Genomic DNA, 22,240 nt, shown 5'->3' on the forward strand with positions numbered 1-22,240 from the left:
ATTCTGGTGTTAACTGTATCTAGAACAGAGATACCTCTTAGGTTTAGCATTAAATGAAAAGTTTATATAAGAATTAGGCTAACACTTCAGATTAGCTTTAAGTTATTTGCCTAAATTAATTTAAGCAACTGCATAAAGTATTTATTAAATTATTAATTTCAGATAACATTTCGAAAAATTTGTCTATTTTTTCCTTAAGCTCTTTTAACCTAGGGATATATTTTTTTAAAGTTTGCATCATTTTTACTATGCTATTATGTCCAAAGACACCGCGTATATCTCTTAGACATTGAAAGAATTCAAATAATTCATTATTATTATTATTAATATTGAGGGTGTCCTTGTTTATTGGAGGACACTGTCAACCAGCAACACTCCTCCCCAAAGCATTCCAAACATTTTCAGTGGGATTCAGATTTGGAGAATGTGCTGGCCATATGAGGCATTAAATATTTTCACTCTCTTGACACTCCAGGATAGAGACTGTTCAATGAAATGTTGGCTTAATGTCCACAAAAACAAATTAATCACCAACAGCATCACAAAACATCATTAATGTGTTATTGGGTAGTCATAGTCCCCAGTTGGAAGCACATAGAGTCACATATGGCTGTTGATCATGATCCCAGCCCATACCATGACACTACATGTAATTAATTGGTCTCTTTCCCTGTATGTTTCCCAGACTATATGTAGTACCACTCTCATGCCAGATCAATTAGGGGTCTACAATCTGATGACAGATTGAACTCGCTCTCATTTGAGAATAGCACACAAGCCTAGTCGTCTTTCCTGCAATTGCGATGCTGTCGATATCACTGCATACAACAGGAGATTAGCTTGCCAATAACAGGAAGTAACGGATTTGCTACCTCAGTAGCTGTACTGCACTGGTTCTTTTTTTGTTGATAGCATTATGTACCTATCTTTTACAGGTGTACAGCAAATACAACTTTCCTCCGTGGTGTTTGCTACACATTCCATTTGTCTGAAATGATTTCCAAAGCCTTGAAACAACACTGTAGCTAATGTCGAACTCCCTAGCAACATGTTATTTTTGCCCTTCTTCAATCTTGCCAATAACACAGCAACACATAACAACATCTAGTGATATCAGGAAGATATTATCATATGACGAACAACTTCGGCAATCCAAAATTTGCATATGCACAAAACATCTTACTGTATCCCACAATAATACCAGTTTCCTGCCTTCTATTTTGTGGTTGTTATCACTGCTACGTTCATTCATCCTTAGCAAATGTACACCAGTGTATTATGATCACAATTACACACTAATAAAGTCTTCTAAAATTACAAGATTAACTTCTGAAGGGATGAAGTACAACTGAGAGAAGGCGCATTTCTTAAAAGAAAAAATAATAGTTCACTAAAAAATGCCGAAAAAAGCTATGACTTGATAAAATTTTATAAGATGTAAGCTGAGTTAAATATTTTGTGCAAGAAAAATAAAGATTGCAGTAATTTCTTGACCATGTCAATTATTTAAAACACGAACTTCTGATTACTTAAGAGGACTATTCCCCCCCCTTTAAAAAAAATTAGGTTATCCCTTACTTTTCAAAAAAATTACTTTTATTGACTTTCTCTGCCCGTTTTTCATTTATTCTGCATTTTCCAAATAAACGGAAATCGATTTTATCGCACAATAATTAAGTAACTAGAACAGGAATTCTGAACCCTTTCTTTGCATCAACTCCCTTTAAATCGATAGTTTTCTTACATGGTTTTACGACTTCCTTACTTTTTTTTTCCTGTGCTACACAGCATGCAAAGCAAATAACTGCACATAAATAACTTAAAGATAACAATTAGACCAGTGGTTATCAACTTTTTTTCCTTCAAGAAATCCTTTCACCATTGCAAGATCATTCCTATTCTTCTTTCACAAACTTGGAAAAAAAAAAAAAAAAAAAAAAAAAAAAAAAAACATATAATTTATTTTGATTTAGATTATTTTTGACAAACTTGAATAAAAGAACATTTTTATAGTCATAAAGTAAAACTAAATACTTAACAGCAAAATGAAAAGCCGGCTGCGTTCCCCCTAGTTGAGAGAAGAACTAGGTAAAGGATATGGGGGAAAAAAAAAAGTTCATTTAGATTTATATTTTACTACTTATGTGTTATTATTAATTTTACAAATATAAACAAGTTTTCAGAAACAAAATCACAGATTCTAATTGCACAAAAAGTCAGTTTTAATTAATATGATAGCTGCATTTCAGGTACTGATGCAATTTTGCTTTTAATATCTGGCATAAAATAGCTTAATTCTTAAATCACTCCATTCAGAAATATTCAACCTGTTTCTTGTCTCCCATTCTTTGTATTTTTTATTGTTTCTTGCATTATACTTTTCTATATTGCGTAAAATATTTAAATATTAAAAATTTTTGTTTTTTAAAGTATATTAACTATTAACACATTTTAGCATATTTTCCCTTTTTATTTATTTTAAATGATTTCTTCCTTAATGTAAGATTCAGTTTATATCAATAAACAATTATCAAATTTTACTTTTTTTTTTTTTTTTTTTGTAATCAATGGGATTGATTATGCTGATCCCCAGCTGCTGATGCATATTCATCTATTGACTTCTTGATCATCATTGACAACCCTTAAAATTTTGTCAAACTTCAGGAGGTCAATACTGACCCTGCTGGGAACCTCTGAGCTGTAACTAAGAACTAATAAGAAATATAGCTGAAACTTACAATCAGATGCCTTCAGATCTTTGGCAGGAGATGGAGACTTGGATCCCCTACTAGTAAAAACATGGGCCTGTAATTCTGTAAAACAATCTTCTGAGTCAGCTCCTTCTAAGCAAATACTTTTCAAGTCCAGACTCGGAATGGAGCCTTGTCTGCTAAGAGATGATTTTGACTCGCCGCTGTGACCCCCACCATCAAAGGTTCCCAACTCCAGACTAGAAACCGATTGACTTTCAGCAAGTGAAATATTATCTTTCACATGATGAAAAAGAAAGTCTTGGGATTCTGGTTTATATGATACTGGCAAGCTGCTTGCAAATTCACCAAATTCATCATCCACACTTGAAGTCACAGCATTTAAAGATGACGTTTCATGCAACTCCTGATCTTTAAAGTTAGTGAAATCGGCAAAGTTTGAATTTAAACACTCAGGTTGAGTTACATTAGTACTTTCAGTTTGAGTAATAACAGCAGAAGAAATATCAGCATGTAGGAACTCACCAAATTCATCATCGTCCACCACAGATTTTACATCAGTCTGAATAATTTTCGGCAAATCTGTATTGCAGTTACTTTTTATGACAATCACTGTAGGAAAAACAGAACTAGATGAATTTTCAACAGCAGTTGTTTGACTGCAGATTTCTGAAACACTAGATCCTTCAGTTTTTGAAGCAGAAGTGAAACTACTCCAACAACTAGATTCTTCAGTTCCTTGTAATGAACGAAACACACTGTACTTGTCCTCTTCAGGAGACATAAGATCTTGTTCAAATGCAACAGTTGTAGATATAGAATTTGTAACAGCTGTAGATACAGAATTTTTTACTTGTGCCTCACGTGCATTTGATGAAGGAATGACAAGCTCAGCGTGTTTGAAATCATCAAATTCGTCTTCCACATGGGATTGATCGGATGATGGTGTATGTATGGAGAAATTCACTGCCGTGGGAGTGGCTGATTTAAAATCATCAAACTCGTCATCGGGAGAGCTCACAAAACCTACAACAAAAAAAGACTTGATTGATTTTTTCACACTTCAAACATTAAATAAGAATTTTATATTCTAAAATAATAATAAATAAAACTAATAAAAATAAATAACATTTTAGATAATAATTCTTGGTTGGATATTAGCATGATAACATAATTTGAAATTTGACTGCAAAGCTTCTTTTCTTTCTTCATTTATTTAAGTTGGCTGAAACTTTTTCATAGATTTGTTTGACTAATAGGTGTAATAAATGTTTATTATGAAATACTTCAGAATATAAACACAAAAATAATATTGCTGCAAAAAATATCAGCTGATTGTAGGTAACGCATACATAAACTAAAGTTTGTTGCTGTTGTCAAAAGTGTGAATAACGGGTTCCCTAATTCAGACAGATTTATCAGATGAGTGCGAATTTACCTTTCTTCAGCTTCAGTAAAGAATTGAGGGTAAGAGAATGTAGACAAAAAGACGCTTTTGGTACCAATAAATTCTCTTTCATGATTCTCTCAATTTTGAGGTATGCACCATCCTCTGGCACTTTGGCTCTACGATAAGTGCCACTTAATGCAATCTTATTGGTCCATGGCTATTTTGATAACAATAAATGATAAGAAAAAAATACCCTTTCAAAACAGTAAGGAAATTTAAATAATTTAGTACAAGTACAGCAAGTAAGATATAAATTTTAATTAGGAAAATACAAGAACAATTTTATGTACTGTTCATAACATTTCTAGAAATCATTTGATTGATTTTATAACCCTAATCTTAATGCTCAGAAGATATTCCTCATTCATTGGAAAAGAACATGTTAATGTAAAATTATGCAAAAAAGTCCTTCATTTGCAGCAGATGTTTTCAGAAGTTTTTTTTTCCCCTTTGCAGGAGCAAAGTTCTGCAGAAATATTCTTGCTCTTGAAGAAGAGGGCCCTGTGTCTGGTCGCCTTCAAAATCTGTGTCAAACTACAGTTGCTTTTTTGCTTATAAATGGTTGACTAGAATAATAATAAAAAAAATGTTTAGCAACTTAATAACTTAGTTGGCAATTTTTATAATTTGTTTTGACCTTATTTGATGATCTTATTTCAGTTTAAAAAAATTATTCTATAATTTTAGTTATTATAATATTCTATAATTCAAACAATCTTGAGATCCCCTTCTCTTTGAGCAATGCTCTCATTTAATGAAAACAAAGTTCTCCATTTCAGCTATATAGTAAAAGATGTCTGGATAAAAAAAGGGCTGCAGATTCTGTTATTTTTTAAAGTTATCATTCGGACTTGGCTGTAGTAGACAGAAACCTTCAGAACTTAAAAACAAAATTCTGAGACAGATTCTGACATATTTGTTTTTAATGTACACAGGAATTAAATCATAGATTTAAAAAATTATTTGTATATCATTTTCACCCTGTATATATGCCAACCTCTTAAATTCAGTAATAAAAAAAAACCTGCTGAATTTTTTCAGCTTATACATGGAAATATATGTACTCTTTATTATTATTCTTTGTTAACAGTTATTAGTTAATATCATTGTTTTTACTAATAATTATATGTTAATATGTTATTTACAATAATTTATAAGAAAAATTATTATAAAATTATTAAAATATGTTATTTGTTAGCAATGCTTATTATTTTTCAGTAATTATTAATTCAATTAAATAATTAATTTCATTAATAACAATTATTAAAGTGTTATTAATGAAATTGAAAGTGACTATTTGGGTGTAAAATACAATTCATAATATTCAGGAAACAATTTGCAATCAGACTTGTTCATATGAAGGCTGACTTGAGATTTTCTGCCACAGTCTAAGCACAAGTGGTTCCTCTCATGGACACCATCTTCCCGAGATGAGCACTTTTGAATGTAAACAATATTAGTAACAACATAAATAAATTTAAATGCTAAACATCAAACTCTCTGACGACAGCATCTCTTAAAAAAATAATAACAATAATAAATGAAAATAAATGAGAGGCAGTACTGAATTGTTCAGACTCTGGCAATATCAATAATAGTAACTTTCAGCCCATATGATTTTTCATAAATTTGAACTTTCTTGTGAATACTGGCTGTTAGAGCTAGAAATGTTACAAAGGCATTGTTTCAAATTATGAAGGTAATAATAAAGTATCAGTTTTAATTGAAAGGGTTATGGACTTCTGAAAAGGTTTTACAGAACAACAAAATGTCATTTGAACACATTCGAATGACACCTTGAATGACATGGTGATGAATTATCTCCAATGCAAAAACTCACAGTTAGTTTAAAGAAATCATTTCCAAGCACATGAATCTGAGAGATGAATTTTATGAAAATAGGTTCAGAACTATTGCATTCGCAGAAAAATTGATGCTGTGTAAAAAACAATCATTGTAAATGATTTTGTTACATACAGCGAAATCAAGACATCTTTCAGCAACTAGTTTGACGAGCCATTACTTTTTCAATCTGATTTTTCTTGTCTAAAAAAAAAAAAAAAAACTGAAATGTTTCAGATTTTAAATTACATCCAAAGGGGCGTTTTTTAACATTTTGTGTGTTACCTTTCTTTATTAAATATCATGTTCCTCGCACTTAAACCATAAGATCCAATGCAACAGCAATATCGCAAAATAGTTTTAAAACGAGCATATCTTTAGAATTTCCGATACAGAGACTCACGCGCTGGAGATAAAAATGTTTTTTCTGCACAACGTTGCCATTGCTCGCTTTGAAATCCTTGAGTTTGTTAATCAAAAATTCGTCAAAGTTTTAAAAAATAGGAAATCGATCATAAAACAAATTTCAAATTTGGACTTCCACATGCTCATATTCGTTGGAGGATTACGTTATTCAAAATTCGATGACTCTATGTACCGTTGTTTTATCACAATATGAGAAATATACATACATTTATGCAGATTTTTCATTATTTAATTTCTTCAAATATAATGCAGGACTCTAACATTTTGTGGCAACAGTTTGAAAAGTGAACCGACATTTATGAGTCCGACGCAAAATGCCAAAACGAAACTAATAGTCCTTCGGGATTCAAATCCCTTTGGACTAAAAAGAGTACATTGCTGGACACTGATTTAACACCCCAGAAGAAGCAGTTGAAGCTTATACAGGGCATCCCAACAAAAGTGCCAGATTTAATATGTCCGAAAGAATATTCTTAGAAAACGGAAAATATTTTTACATACTTATAACAGCTAAATAAATGTTCGACTTTAAGACTGTTGTATTTGATTTAGCTTCATTGCAACTTAGTCAATATGAAATGCTACACAAAGGAACAGAGAGTTTTGATTATGAAACTTCTTTGCATGAATAGTGATTGTTAAGCACAGACAATCAGAAAGCTATGCACATGAAAGTGCACTCAATGAAAACAGTTCACAGACTGAAGAAATATGAGGACACAAGTTTGACAGCAAACATCAAATCACCCTAACCTCGATCCAGTTGGTATGTTGAAATATTGCTACTTTGTGTGACAGCCCAAAGAATCCAACTTTAAGAGGAAACTGGCACCATTAACTGTCATACTGTTCAATATACGATTACACTAAACCATAAGCTAATTCGCAAAATCCGGAATCATACTAATCAGTAAGCAACATGAGCAAAGCTATCTGGATTATTGGGTGAGATATATGATGACACCTTTTGACAGCACAAAATGCATTTTTCTAGTGTGCTCTGAAGGTTGGTCGAGTACACTTTACCTGCCTTTTGTGAATGATGTTGTAAACCATATGTTTCTAGGTAAAGGTCCTTTCAAATAATGACTGTTTCTTTGAAGGTACCACGAAGAAAAATACCCAATATATAACGTTATTTCCTAGTAACTGTTTCAGGATTACAGTGGTAACATGCATATGGCACACATGAAGAAAGTAAAATCATTGACAAAAAATTTTTCTTACCAGATGAATTCACATTCCCTAAAGAAGGAACACTCTGCTTTGAAACATTGAGTAGAACATCAGAAACAGAACTGTCTTTGAAAGAAATTGCCACTGGCCGTAACACCTGATGACCGGACATTTCGGATTGCTCTGCAGCAACAGGGTTTTTATTTAAGTTGTCACAGCTTGGCATTTGAAGTAAAGGACTGTTGACTTCTTTCTGCATTTCATGACTTTGAGATGGACTAGAAAAATAATGTAGCTGTGGACTTGGACAGGTTGGTAGTTGATGGAGGATGTCGATGCTATTTATTGGATGTCCAGCCTTTTAAAAAACATTACTTATTGAATAAATCCTATCAGAAATAAAATGTTACAAAATAATAATGTAAACACTAAAAACGCAGAAATTTAATGTTGACTTGCTTTTAATTAGTGTCAGTATAAACAATAGCATATTAGTTTAATGATGAGAAAAGCAAATTTTATCTCATAATAAAATCCTGCTTTAACTTCCAATGCCATATGCTCAATTCATAGATCTAAGATAGGTACCATAAAAAATTAAGTTTAATAAAATTATGCAAGATTAAGATGGCTAGAATAATTCAAAACTTAACGTTTCAAAAACCTGGGGGGGGGGTCTCTCATAAGAAGCATAGTCAAAGACATAAAAAAATCTTTTAGAGGCCAATACTTGTTGGTAATGTTGCCATTTACTGAAATAGTTTGGTAAAAGCATGACACAAATTTTTAAAGCATATTTTTCAGAGTTTTATCATCACATTATAGGATGTAAGGGCAGAACCTAAGATACATCAATTTTTGGACTTTATCATCATATATATATATATATCAAAACAGCATCACGTTTAATAATAACATCATATATATATAATCAAAACAACATTAAACAGAAGAGAAATTGAATAATTTGTTAATTTTGCAATATTTGGTAAAGGAATATTTCAAATGAACTCCTGGCCAATGTAGTTTAAGTAATAAAAGCAAATATACACAAGCAATATCAAGTAACTAAAAAATATGATTTATATATTTTACCTGGGCAACTGCAATAAGAGCTAGTGCTGCATACATTTCTTCAGTGGTCAGATGACCTATGGCGGACCCACTGACTAGCTCCCATATGTGGCCAAGAACTTCTCTTGACAATCCTGAAGACATCAATATGGGAAAAAGCAAATTTGTGTCAGGTGCATGCAGGCCATTTGCTGTCACACATGCTTCAATCTTTTTGTATAGCTCTGGAACGATTTCTTTAGTACACCAGTTTGGAAATCCTATAAATGAATAGCAAAATTGTAATGAAAACTCATAGTTCTATAGAAGATATTCACAGATCTTTGATGCAACTGCCATAATAACAAGAAATAAAATATTAGAAACTAATGGACTGAAGCTTATAAATAAAATGTTTCTACTACTATATTTATTGATGGACGGTGTTTATCTAATTAAAAACTGTACCAATGCTAAAAGGGGAGCATTTTTTAAAGCAACAAAGTAATTTAGTTACATATAAAATATACTGTATATTACTTAAAAAAATTTAAACACCGACTTAAGTACATTTTGATTTCTCTGTATGTTGCAGAAAGACTGGTAATGTTTTCTGTGCTACTGCAGGTAGGGATGACAACTTTGAAATGTTTGATGAAAACCAAATTTCCAGGATAAAAAATATTAAATCTAGCCATTAAGTGGTATTAGTGTATACCTGCTAATTTTGTAAGAATAAAGACCAGAAGGTTTTTTTTAAAAAAAGAAATAAACAAATAAAGTGAATTTTAGAAACTTACTTATCTGAGCAATTTGAAACAATTACACAGTACTTGTTTAAAGAGGGGAAATGAAGAGTGGGGAAATAATTAGTGGTCTCTAATTATGAAAACCTTCAAATTTTTCATTTATCTCATTTTTATGTATTACCCTTCTTTATTATAATATTCTTAATATAATAATAATTTATTATAATACTATTCAATTAATATAACAATTTGCCATCAAATGAAAATGCTGTTCTGTTCTTTTTCTAGGTAAGGAAATTTTATCATGCTTTGCGAGAACAGTCATAAAATAAAACTTTACAAAGAACTTACTTTGAAGATCATTATACATTTAAAGAATACCCCCAAAAAAAGCATATATGTGATGGAAACTAATTTTATGCATTAAAAATGCTTTGAGTATACTACATTTCATCTGTTGTCAGTTGGAAGAAATGCTATCATTCACATGATGGGGAGGGGAATAAATATTTGTAATATAATAACTGATTAACTATATGACGTTTGCTCAAATTGGATTTAATTTTGGGGTTAAGCCAAGTATGTATCTGCTGAAGAGAAAAGATATCTTCGGTTAACTTAATCAAGGAAACTGGCCAGTATTCATGTTACACATGATGAAAACTATGAAAGTACCCATGCAGCCAACCAGCTGATCAAGACTTGAATGTGGGTTGAAGTACAGTGATCAATAGCTTTACTGCTCAGTCTTTGGTTGCCATGTTTATTTTTTGAAATGTCTATCAAATATGTTAAAGGTCAAATTGGAGGCCCCAATAAAACCATCTAAATCAACAAGAATCTCTTGGTACACTACACAAAAAGAGGACAATTTTATATCTCCCGTTCTACTGGGCCGATTGACAAAATTCAAATTGCGTTTTTCATGTCTCAAAAGCATGACTTAGCATATATATTAGACTTATATATAGCATCGTTTTAACATAGGTATTTTGACACAAAAATCATACTTTTTCTGAAAGAACATACCAATTTTTTAACATATTTCAATTCTACAACTCAAATTATGCCTAGATATAAAAATTTTTGCACCAAGAATAATTTCACTTGGGAAACCTCTTAATATATGGCAACCAATTTTCCTTTCCCTTCCATTATGCCAGGGCAGAAAAAAAAGGCACCTCGTTCCTACCTTTTTACATTGTGCATGAGTGGGAAGAAAGTCACATCGTTCTTACTTTGCAATAATTTTAGCAAAGTGTCTAAACCACATTTCATGTTTTATCGCTTTAAACAAATGTGCCAATATGTAAATTCATGTATATCTTCAGAAATTTTGAATAAAAAACTAATTTTTTGCAAGTATGCTTAGAAATATGTCTACTTTAAGATGACGGTAAAAATTTTATAGATTATAATACAAATTTTTTTTTGAAAAATTTGTAAAGATACAAATTAAAAAATAAATCATAAAAAATGGACAAATTTTATTTGGAATGAACCTGAATTTCTAAATATGAAAGGAAGTATCAAATAAGTTTAATAAAAAAAAGGAGAGATTAATAAATATATACCAAACTCAACATTGAGGAGCTAAAATTTTGAGAGTTAATTTTTTAAAAACTACTCGCGTGATTTTTATAAAACTTGGTAGTTTGGCGTTATTTGAGTCATAGGATTGAAATATGGAAAAAAAATGATATGTTATTTCAGAAAAAGTCTGATTTTGTGTCAAAATACCTATATTAAGAACAATGCTATATGTAAATATAATACATATCATAAGTCACGCTTTCGAGACATGAAAAACGCAAGTTGAATTTCGTCAATCGGCCCAGTAGAACGGGAGACATAGAACTGTACTTTTTTTTTTTTTGTGCGTGGTGTATATAAAAAAAAAAACAATTTCAGAAGGATCTTACCTAAATATTCAGTGAGCATTCAGACACATGATATGAAAGCCATATGCTTTCTGTTTGAAGTACCTAATAGAGATGCCAGAACATATAGAGAGATTGTGGGTAAGCATTACAACAAGAAACAAAGGGGGAATGATACACATGATTTGAGTCCTATTTCATTGAACTTATGTGACGAAAGTATAATGGCTGAGAAAATCAGAGCTATTCTTGGGGTAGCTAAAGAATAATCATTGCAAAATATTTCCTGGGTTTAGACTAGCACTCTTTGGTAAACTGACTGCCCCCAAAACTTGAAACTACTCTTTAAAACTACACACACACAAAAAAAGTTTTTATAATTAGCATCACATAAATGACACGAAAATTTCATTTGAAATTTAATTAAGGGAACTTCTTTATTAACAGGGTGCCAGTCACCAAATGTTTACATTGATTCATGAAGAGCTGTGCAACATCATTGCAAATAAGTGGTAAGAATTAACATTGATTCAGCAGAATTAACATTGATTTTCTCTTCAAAATTTTTCATTGTTTTTCCCTCATTTTTATTTATTTATTTTTAAGAAACAATACAGATTATGCACTCTGACAATTGTCAAATGATGAACAGTTATACAACTCTTCCAAAATAAATGTAACATCCATACCAGAAGACTTTGAAAACCACAAAAAGAAATACTATTTTACTAGGCATTGCAACAAAAGATCATGCAGCAGCAGGAAAAAAAAAAAAAAAAAGAATGTGGGACCTGATATTAAAAGCTCACAAAGGTAGAATTCTGCTAAAGCAACTAAGAATAAATCATTCAACAACTACTGATTATAAAAAAATGCAAGTGTTCTTACTTGATATAAAGTTCAAAATCTGGAATAACCCAATATCCTCACTTCTGCATCGTCAGTTAAAAATTAAATAATTCATAATAATTCAAAAAAAAAAAAAAAAAAAAGGAGGGATTTGGAAATTGGTTGATTTAGGGCATTACTCTCACGCCCAACTTTTTTAGTGTAATCACTCAATTTTTGGCTTTGAAAAATAAAATTACATAACACACATGTTATTTCTACTGATACGAACTGTGTACTATATTTGATTTTCAGAATATTTGTTGTGAAACAATCATACTGGAAAAACACTTACTATAAAAAATGGAAAATTAGACATACATAAATTTTAATACAAAAGTTTTATTGCTCTTTTTTAGTAGTTTGCAAACTACTTTGTAACATTCAATATCCTGTTTAAATTTTTAAATCCAGTTATTCAAAAATCGCCAAAACATTTTAATACATGAGATAAACACATTTTAAAACATGACAAAAATATTTTAGCAATTAATACATAAATATTAAAAACATATAAATATTTTCTAAAACATGTAATTTAAATATATTATTTTAACTATATCTTAATAATAGCAATTGTTAAAACTCTGCCATGAAATTTGCAAACCAGTAAATCATAATTTCCGCCAACAAGTTCTAATCCTTCTCTAATTTTTTATCGCTTTTCTTTAAAACTGTCACAGTGATGCACAACAGAAGAATTAATATTCCTAAAAGAAAGTGAAAGGGAGAATAAAATGAAATAACAAGGGAGAATTTAATTGGTATTGCAAATATCTACAAAGTATATGCCCTTAGATTTACCAGCACAATTTTTGTGCTTTTAATAAAAAATGCAGAACTCATAAAAACAAATTTCAAACAAAGATAGTAAAACTAGAAAAATTTTTGGTAAAAGAGAGGCAGATTTGTGACCCTTTTATATATGGGAATACTCAGATTTTCTTCATATAAATTAATGATAATTGTTTCTTTGCTTTATGTTATTTTCAGCTTGTAACAGGTTTTCAGAAAGGTTCTACTTCCACAAAGTGGAGAAAACATGCACATAAAATATTAATGAAAAATCACAGGAACTTAACCTACATCAAAGCACAGGAAATAAAACTTACGTGACTTTGGTAAAATGAATACATCATTCAAGCCTTGAACATTCCGCCAATCTCTGGCCTTATTACTAGCAGTAAAGGTAGCTTTTTGCTGAGATGCATGTGACAGATCTTTCATCAATTGCTTTTGGAAAGTATTTGCCTTTTGAGGACGAGATAAATCTGAACATTCCAGCATCATGACACTTAGCTCTAAAATGCAATACTTCGCTATTACTTACTGCAGTACAAATATATATACAGCAGAAAATATGGTTAAAGATTTCTATTAACATTTTTTTAAAAGTTCATAAAAGGTACTGCAAAGTGTGATACTTTGATATTTGCCAGTACCAATGCTCACCAATAATACTACTCGATTCTGCTTTCCTATAAATGTTACAACAATTCAAAAGCTGTTTCAGAAGCCTCTTGAAAGGTAAAATTTTTTATTTCTTTCTTGATACTTACATATTAATGGAACTGCCTTTCCCATAAACTGGTGATTTTTTACAGATACAAAGGTAAAAATTGGCCATTTCCACAAATGTATTAAAAGAAATACCCTCTGATTGATATTTATTATAAATTGGAAAATATTATCAACTTATCTAAAGAAACATACACTTTAAAAATTTACAATGTGAATTAACTTTATTAATTGAGAATTATATGATATTTATGTATTTAAAAAAACATTTCTAACTTTTTAGTACTTTTCTTCCCCTTATACACCAAGCAATCTGCTTTCACTAAAAAAAAAAAAAAAAAAAAAATTGCACAAATTTGAAACTATGCACTGATTACCTACCAAATGCATGTCATCATAATTTCCTTGAGCGATTTTGTGGCAAAATATTGTATTCCTGTAGAAATTTTAGTGAAGATGAAAAAATTGCTGGCAAATTCCACAAACAATATTTTTAAATTGAATTGAAGGCAAAGTTGCTGAACGAGTTGAAAGAATGAAGCAAAAGAAGTATGCTTAATGATGAAAGCCTTGAAAATTGTATGAAGTTAAAAACTACTGAATATTCACCAAAGTTGGATCAACTTTGTCCCTCTACCCAATCCCAACAATCTCACAATATTACATATCTGCATTTTTATTATTTTTTACATTTAATTTTTATTTTAAGTAAAGTTATATAAGCTACTGAAATTAGGTTTTTATCATTAAGTTTATTTTAATCATTTATTAAAATCTTTATTTGTTTTCTTTAATATGTCCAACAGTATGTTTTGTTATTATGTAAAATATGTTTTGGTTTCACAATAAATACGTGTTTCACAGCGGTTAACTGTTTCATTATTTTTTCTAACATTACCGGTGTACGTACTTGCATTTGTCTCTTAAAAAAATTATTTACGCAATCAGAGCAAAAATGGCTCTCAACTCCAGAAAGGTTGCCAACCCCTGCCTAAGAAAGTCCTTCATGAAGGCATTTCTTCCCTTATAGTTGTTGTGTGCTTTGGTATAATCTAGTAAACAAACCAAATCAAGCTAATAAAATTCCAGGACAATGGACTGATTACATGTGGAATTTTCCACGAAGAATGTAAATATGAGCAGCTTTCTCTTAAAAAAGTTTCCACGAAAGCATCTATCCCCTTAAGCAAATAACGTTCGTGTGCTTTACCATAAATCAATCCTAACTCTTATATATTTATTAGTGAGTTGGAATATACCTTATTACAGAGAAAACAACATTCCATTTTTAAACAAAATATTTTTTATTAATCAATTTATCTGAATTCCCTTTATCTCTTGTACAATATACGAGTTTCAAGAAATTAAAACTGGCTGAAATTTTATGCAAAGTAACCGACGTTTTGATTCAATTTAGGTGTTAAGTGAGCCTTAGTTATATCTAAATAAGTTTTTCAGAGATGCCATGCTAAAAGATAATCTAAAGATAAATTGTTTTTATTTAATTTATAATGAATGAAAATTTATTATGTAGACAATTGTCTCTTATTTATGTCCTGATGAATTGGACAGAATAGCCAGCATAATAGAGAACGTTGAACAAGTTAACAGTTTTATGCACTAATACTTGAGTTAAGGACCAAAGTAACATCTTATTACACACAAGGCTCAAGTATAAAATGGAACCAAAACAATATAAGTAGTTTTATCCACTTTGTAAAAGGGGATTTAAAAACGTGAAATCTGGTAACAAAGCGTGGAAAATCGCTGAAATTTTAAACATTGCATAAATATAGATGCATGTGTAGCGAATGTTAGCCAAATAAAAAACAAATTTTTGTTCATTTTAACAATGGAATGCTTGCTGCTTACTCAATTATGACAATGCAAGCTAGGACTAGTTTCCTCAAAATAGAAATACCTTGGTGGAGGAACCCACCAAGGGAAGAGTGATAAGATCACTGAACACTAGCAATTCAGCCCAGGTTAAAACCCAGGCAAACATTAGAGATTTTTTGTGGCTTTCTTCGGATGTACTGTGAATATGAGCCAATTTTTCTTAAGAAGTATTCCATGATGGCATCTCTCCCGATGTTCAGATAGTCCTCGAACTGCTCGTCTTAACTAATTAATGTAACTTAACCTTTGTCGAGGACTTTTTCAGAAAAAGCATTTATAATCATGTTATATATGGAGTGGAGGCCTATGAAGTCTGTTCATTCACTTGTATTGGAATCTAAATCAAACTATCTGTTACCTAACAAGATTTTCAATGGTCTTATCTGCATAACAGCTGGCTGTTATTTAATACAATATTTACTGGCCTAAAGGTATAAGTTTAAACATCAGTTGGATTATTTGATTAAGGCAAAGTACAATAAAAGTTTTGCTAAAGAAAGTGATACTTTCATGGAGGACTCAGAATAACTGATTCTGATTCACATTTATCATGGGGAAAAACATGAAAATGACTGTACACCTAGCTCATTCACCAGTACCTGAAACATGGTGATAGTGTTTAAACCTGAAAAATTCAGTGTTATGTATTTGTTTACACTAGGATCTTCTAAATGTAGTTTCTTTTCTTTTTTTTCTTTCAGTAATCTCAATTCTCTTATGCTTATTTGGCCGTCTCTATTCAAATATATTACTAATATTGTCTTCAAAATCTTTATCTTTTTTTAAAGGATTGATCAAAGCATATTCCGTCTACACCTGAATAATTAAAATCAGTACCAGTGAAATTTTCCTTTTCTAAATCTCTCAGCAACTTGTTAATTTCATCCTGACTGAGACTTTTGCAACAAAATGCCATTATAATAATTAAATTTAGCAAGGAAAAAAATTAGCACTCTAAAATTAAGAGACAGTACTCTAATGTTTGAAAAAGAGATAGTTTCTATTTGATTTTTAAGTATATTAGCACAAGAGGAAACGGCGGTTTTCACCATTACGTAGGCAAACTGACAAACGAGAAAGAGGCATGTCGAGTATTTTGCCTCTCATCCCCTAAAACCCCACAAGTGTTCTATTTCTTAGGAAATGAAACACTGCATGACAGTTATTACAAATGGATAGTAATTAACTACACTCTTAAAAAAAAAAAAAAAAAAAAAAAAAAGATTTAAATTTTTAAACATTGCATTTATTGTTTTTAAACAATATAGTTCCTTAATAACAAACTGATTAAATCTGAAAGTTAAATAAAAAATTTATGCTTTGTCTAAAAATCACACTCAGAACTGGACCCTTCAAAAGGCATGCAAAAGATAAAAGAAATCCTTTCCCAAAGAAAAATGGCAGTCAGCTTGTGAATCAACAACAGACTTATTATATTTGAGAGATGATTAAAAAAAAGCACCTATGCTTCACTGCACTGCAGTATTCCAAGAACTACTCATCTGACACAGGAAAGAATATTACAGGTATATGTAATAACTTACTACCTTTAAATCAATCAATCTTTTAATAAATTAGCCACTTTTATGCCCAAGCATCTAAAATAATTATTATTATAAAAAAGAAAATTTGTCATGATTTTAAAAGATGATTTAAAAGTTTTTTTTTTTTTTGTTAAAACAAAACGTAAACATAAAAAACATTTTACTTAGTAAAAACTACATAACAAACTTTTAAAATTGGTTTTTCTTTGATACTTCACATTTTTATTCTATGCAACGGAGAACTGAATTTGTTGCTTTTATATTTTTTAGTTTGTTAATCAATAACAGAATTAAATTTGAAAGAAAAATTAAATATCCTATGCTTTATCAACTGGCAATGCACTAGTACATTAAGTCTATGGTAACACAATTTTTTAAATTGCTAAAATGCAACACAAAAGCTATTATATTACTAAGAAATGAAAAGTTCCCCAAATTCATACAAGATATGAAATAAATAAGAAACAAATATAAAATTCTGTCTTTGAGGTGCACATGGCTGGGTTGAAGACTAAGGCATGTTCAAAATTTGATGGCTTTAGGTACTACTGTTTCTTCGCAATATGATTAAATTCTAAGGACAAATACAGTAGAACCTACTGTAAAAGGACAATTCTGTTGGTCCATGCCCCTTTTAACAGGGACATTAATGTGCCTCTAATTAAGGTAAGGCATGTTCAAAATTTGATGGTTTTAGGTACTACTGTTTCTTCGCAATATGATTAAATTCTAAGGACAAATACAGTAGAACCTCCTGTAAAAGGACAATTCTGTTGGTCCCTGCCCCTTTTAACAGGGACATTAATGTGCCTCTAATTAAGGGAAAACAAAGCTTCAATAATTAGATAAGAGATACAGGAATAAATAAAAACAGAACTTGTCTTTGTTAGTAGTCTTTTTTGAGGCTTCAAAAACAAATTTGAGCTCAGTGAAAAAGAATTTTGTATAAAGGGAACAGTGTAATGAAAAGTTAAATTTCTTTTCAACAGGAAAAAGGTTTATTATACATTGGAAAAATGTAAGTTGTGGAGCAATCAAAAAGATATTTCACATTTATTCACATTCCAGTTATTCTTGCTACAGTTCTCAATAGGGGGAAAAAACAGTGTTAGCAAATTGTAAGGCAATGCAATCCAAGATAGGGACCAATAGCAAAGAAATGGAGGTGAGATGACTGGACCACCTGCCAAGGACAGAGTGAAAAGTTCTATTATTTTTAGTTCTTGCTAGGACTGGGGAGGAAAAGAAGTATAGTTTTGTACTTGTGTATTAATTTTTACTTGTGTTATGTAGCATGGCTTCACAGAGGAAAAAATTAACATTAAAACAAGAAGTTTATGTAATTCCTGTACAAGAAACTGAAAAGCTTAGTTTGAGAGATTTAGGGAAGAAATTTAAAATAAGTAAAAACAAAGTAAATTATATCCTAAAGGATAGAATAAACACATAATGGATTACTAATTTAAATGAACATTTCACGACTATAAAATTTAGAAAAACTAAAACACGCGATAATGATACAGTAGTGTTCAATTAGTTTTGTTCTTAAGAACAAACAATATTCCAAGAGTATTACTGCAAGATAAAGCAAATGAAATTTCGGAGAGTCTGGGACTAATGAGCTTCAAAGCATCAAATGGTTAGTTAGAAAAATTTAAGCAAATACATAACATTAGTTTTAAGACTATTTGTAGTGGGGAGAAAATCAGTAGATATGTAACATGTAATGTACTCGATAAAAAAACTAAATGAAATTTGTGAATACGGGCCTAAAAACACCTACAATGCAGATGAAACTGGATTATTTTATCAAATTTTGCCTAATAAAACTCTATGCTTCAAAAAAGAAAAGTGCTCCATTGGTAAAAGCTCTAAGGAATATCTTACTATGCTATTTTTTTATAATATGGAAGAAGAGTAACCACTTGTAACAAAAAACCAAGATACTTCAAACAAAGAAATCCAAAAGCTTTTATCGATCCATTGGCATCATAATAAAAAGTCATGATTGACACAAAGCATAATGTCAGAGTTATTGATTGCTCTTCATGAGACAATGTCTAGAAAAAATAGAAAGATTCTGCTATTTCTTGATGAATCAACAGTCCACACACCAAATGTAAAAGTGAAATTAAACAATTTTCCCTACCTAATGCTACATCAGAATTACAGCCTTTGGACTAAAGCATAATTAGAAGCTTCAAGATTAGTTACATCAAGATGTTTTGCAGCATGTTCTTTCTCAAATTGCTTGCGGAAACAACAATCAGCTTGCAAAATGTGTCAATGAATTGAATGCCATTCAGTGGACTCAACCATGAATAAGTGGAAGACAGTTGTCTACTTGGATGAATCACGATTTCTCATTCATCACATCGATGGCTGTGTCACTGTACACCGCCTTCTAGGCAAACAGTTGCTTCCCTCTGCACAGCAGGTCATATATAGGCTGGTGATAGCAGTATTATGCTTTGGTGGATGTTCTCACAAGCGGCTCTGGGATCCTTAGTCACAGTAGGACAGACCATGAAAGCTGCGGACTATTTGAACATAACTGCAGATCAGTTGCACCTTGCAAGCGTTCTGTCTTTCCAAATAGAAATTGAATCTTCCAGCAGGACAATGCCCCAGGTCGCAAAGCTTGAATAGTGTTACAGTGGTTTGATGAGCATAAAGATGAATTACAAGCAATGTCCTGGCCATTTAACTTGCAGGATCTTAACATGACCGAGCACATTTGGGATGTCATGGACTGGCAGCTCAGAGCTCAAACACCACTATGTTAGAAGATCTCGACTTTGTGTGACCGCTGCTTTGACATTTGGTACAACCTGTCTCCAGTCATCTACCAAGAACTTGTGGCATCCATACAAAGGCGAGTTAGAGCTGTTTTGAAAGTCTAATGTTGCACAATGCATTGTTGAGTAGATGGTCATAATGTTTTGACTCTTCAGTGTATAATGCAACTAATTGTGAAGTGTTTTAATTTATTAAGCAATATTCAGTTTATAGCTACAATATATGCATTTTTTATGATAAAAGCACTATTTATGTTATAACAATTCATTTACCAGAAAATGTAAATATATATACAAACCTTTAACATCTTTTGCATTCAACTGTGAGAAATTACTTGATGTAACTTGGCTTTGACTACGAGATGTCTGTTGAATATTTTCTTTTTTTTCTTCATTTGCCCTACATGACTCTAATACATTCTCATCAGTGCAGTTAGATTTCTGGGATTTACTATTAATATCTATAAATAAAAGGAAATAAACAAATACATGAGCAAACAAACCAGAATTTTAGTTTCACATATTTCTAAGACTGTATTCCCCCCTTTGTTTGGCTAATCTTATTGTCTGATTATCAAAAGGAAAAAATTATGCAGATAACTTAATTTCTGAAGAGGGTGGTTAGAGGAAAAGAAAGTAACAAATGAAACATGATCATTGGTAAACTACAGGTAACTATCACAATATTACTTCGTATAAAAAAATACAAAGTAATATTAACATTATACTATCTTATAAGATATCTTCATTTCCACTTCCCATTAACTTGAACTTGCCTGTTCTCATTGTTGTCTCTGCTACTTTTTAAGTTTTGCATAATTTAGAAATAATTAGAGAAAGTAAATGTGCAGGTGACTCGGTAAAATTGCCAACTGAATGTCAGTCTGCATGTGCTTCACTATGATGGATCGGTTCTAATATTATGCTGGCATGAAGTTTGATAGAAGGAAAATGTTCGGCATGACATTCGCAGGTAATTTGCAACTTTACCTTTGCTAGTAATGTGAAGAGATCACTGCACGATAGATCCATTTAAAAATTTAGTGGGGGTTCATTACCTGAATGCAATGATGAAGGAGAAACTTCTGAGAACATTCTTAAAATTGTCCGAACCTGGCACTAAAATGCTGGGGAGGGGAAGGAATACGTGAGTAAATACAGTGTAAATCCATATATGTATTTTTTGACAGATATTCGTACATTTGTTTTAAAATACATATATCTGAAATATTTATATGTGCATTTATTGGAATAATCTTAATATATTTTCAATCAATACATAAAGAATTTTTTTAAACAACCATACTGCTGATTATTAATTCTCTGCTATCAGACTAAATATGCTTCTTTTACTTTTCAGAACTATTTGTGTAATTACAGACTCTAAGAAACACATTAAAATACAGATTATAGAACTTAAGCAGAATACATGAGAATAAACATTATGGTTCTATATAACCTAATTTTGTATGGCGGCAAAGTTTTATTCTATTTTTTGTTTTAATTTAATGATTTCCATTGGTTCTCTGTTAGAAACCTGTGCACTGAGTAGTGTTGTAAAATTTAGATAAACAATCATCTGTGGTCCAAAAACTACAAACATTCCGAATGATGAACAGCCTTTGGAAACAAACTGTATTCATGAAATAAAGGTTTCGCTGTAAAATAAAATGCTCAACTATTTTGGAATAGTACTGTTATTTACATGAAATTAATGAAAAAAATTCTTATTTTAAAATCCATATACTAGATTCTTAAATTTATATCTAGGATAATAAAATGTACATAAAGTACAATTACAAATATGAAGAAAGTAGTTAAACTGTTTAACCCCAAAACTGTCATAAAATTAATAATTCACATTTTAATAAAAATAATATTACACATAAAAACTGCATCATTATTAACTGGTTAAAAAAATAACAATATTGGTACATTCTTGTTAAAGCACCCACCACATCAGTCTCAAAAAATATTTAAAATTTACATGTTACAGACTGGGTGATTAAGTTTATCAGTTTTAGCGATAAAGCATTTTGGCTAGTTTAACCTCTTCATCGTCCATAACGCGTCTAGCGCGTTCAAGTGAAACTTCTACAGGGAGGCTGTAACGCGGTTCAAGCGTTCTTCTACATTTTAAAACTTTTAAACATTTAAAATGCTTTCTAAATGTTTACTTGTTTGAGTTTTTATTTTTGTTTGTTCTATACCTCTTAGAGGGTAGCACTAATCAAGCATTCTATTTCTAATTGAATTTACCCCGGGTTTTATGAATATTCGCACCATCTTACATAAGATACAAGACA

The 22,240-nt window shown here is 30.9% G+C and overlaps 1 protein-coding gene across 3 annotated transcripts in view; it reads right to left on the minus strand.

Moving 5' to 3' along the window:
* LOC118196312 (synergin gamma-like) overlaps nt 1–22,240 on the minus strand; it is an 82,029-nt gene that overhangs the window by 35,771 nt on the left and 24,018 nt on the right. For 2 of the 3 annotated variants that reach the window (XM_085824961.1, XM_085824962.1), the window contains exons 5-9: nt 20,234–20,395; nt 13,288–13,476; nt 8,701–8,939; nt 7,657–7,963; nt 2,735–3,737 (exon numbers count right to left, since the gene is read on the minus strand). In XM_085824961.1, the coding sequence (XP_085681087.1) occupies nt 2,735–3,737; nt 7,657–7,963; nt 8,701–8,939; nt 13,288–13,476; nt 20,234–20,395 (1,900 nt within the window). The remainder of the gene's footprint in view (nt 1–2,734; nt 3,738–7,656; nt 7,964–8,700; nt 8,940–13,287; nt 13,477–20,233; nt 20,396–22,240) is intronic. The other variant, XM_035367742.2, reaches the window with a different exon arrangement.

The sequence above is a fragment of the Stegodyphus dumicola genome, chromosome 10, assembly GCF_044657685.1.
Source record: "Stegodyphus dumicola isolate Sdum_Otavi_A_Nest chromosome 10, ASM4465768v1".
Lineage (NCBI taxonomy): Eukaryota > Metazoa > Arthropoda > Arachnida > Araneae > Eresidae > Stegodyphus > Stegodyphus dumicola.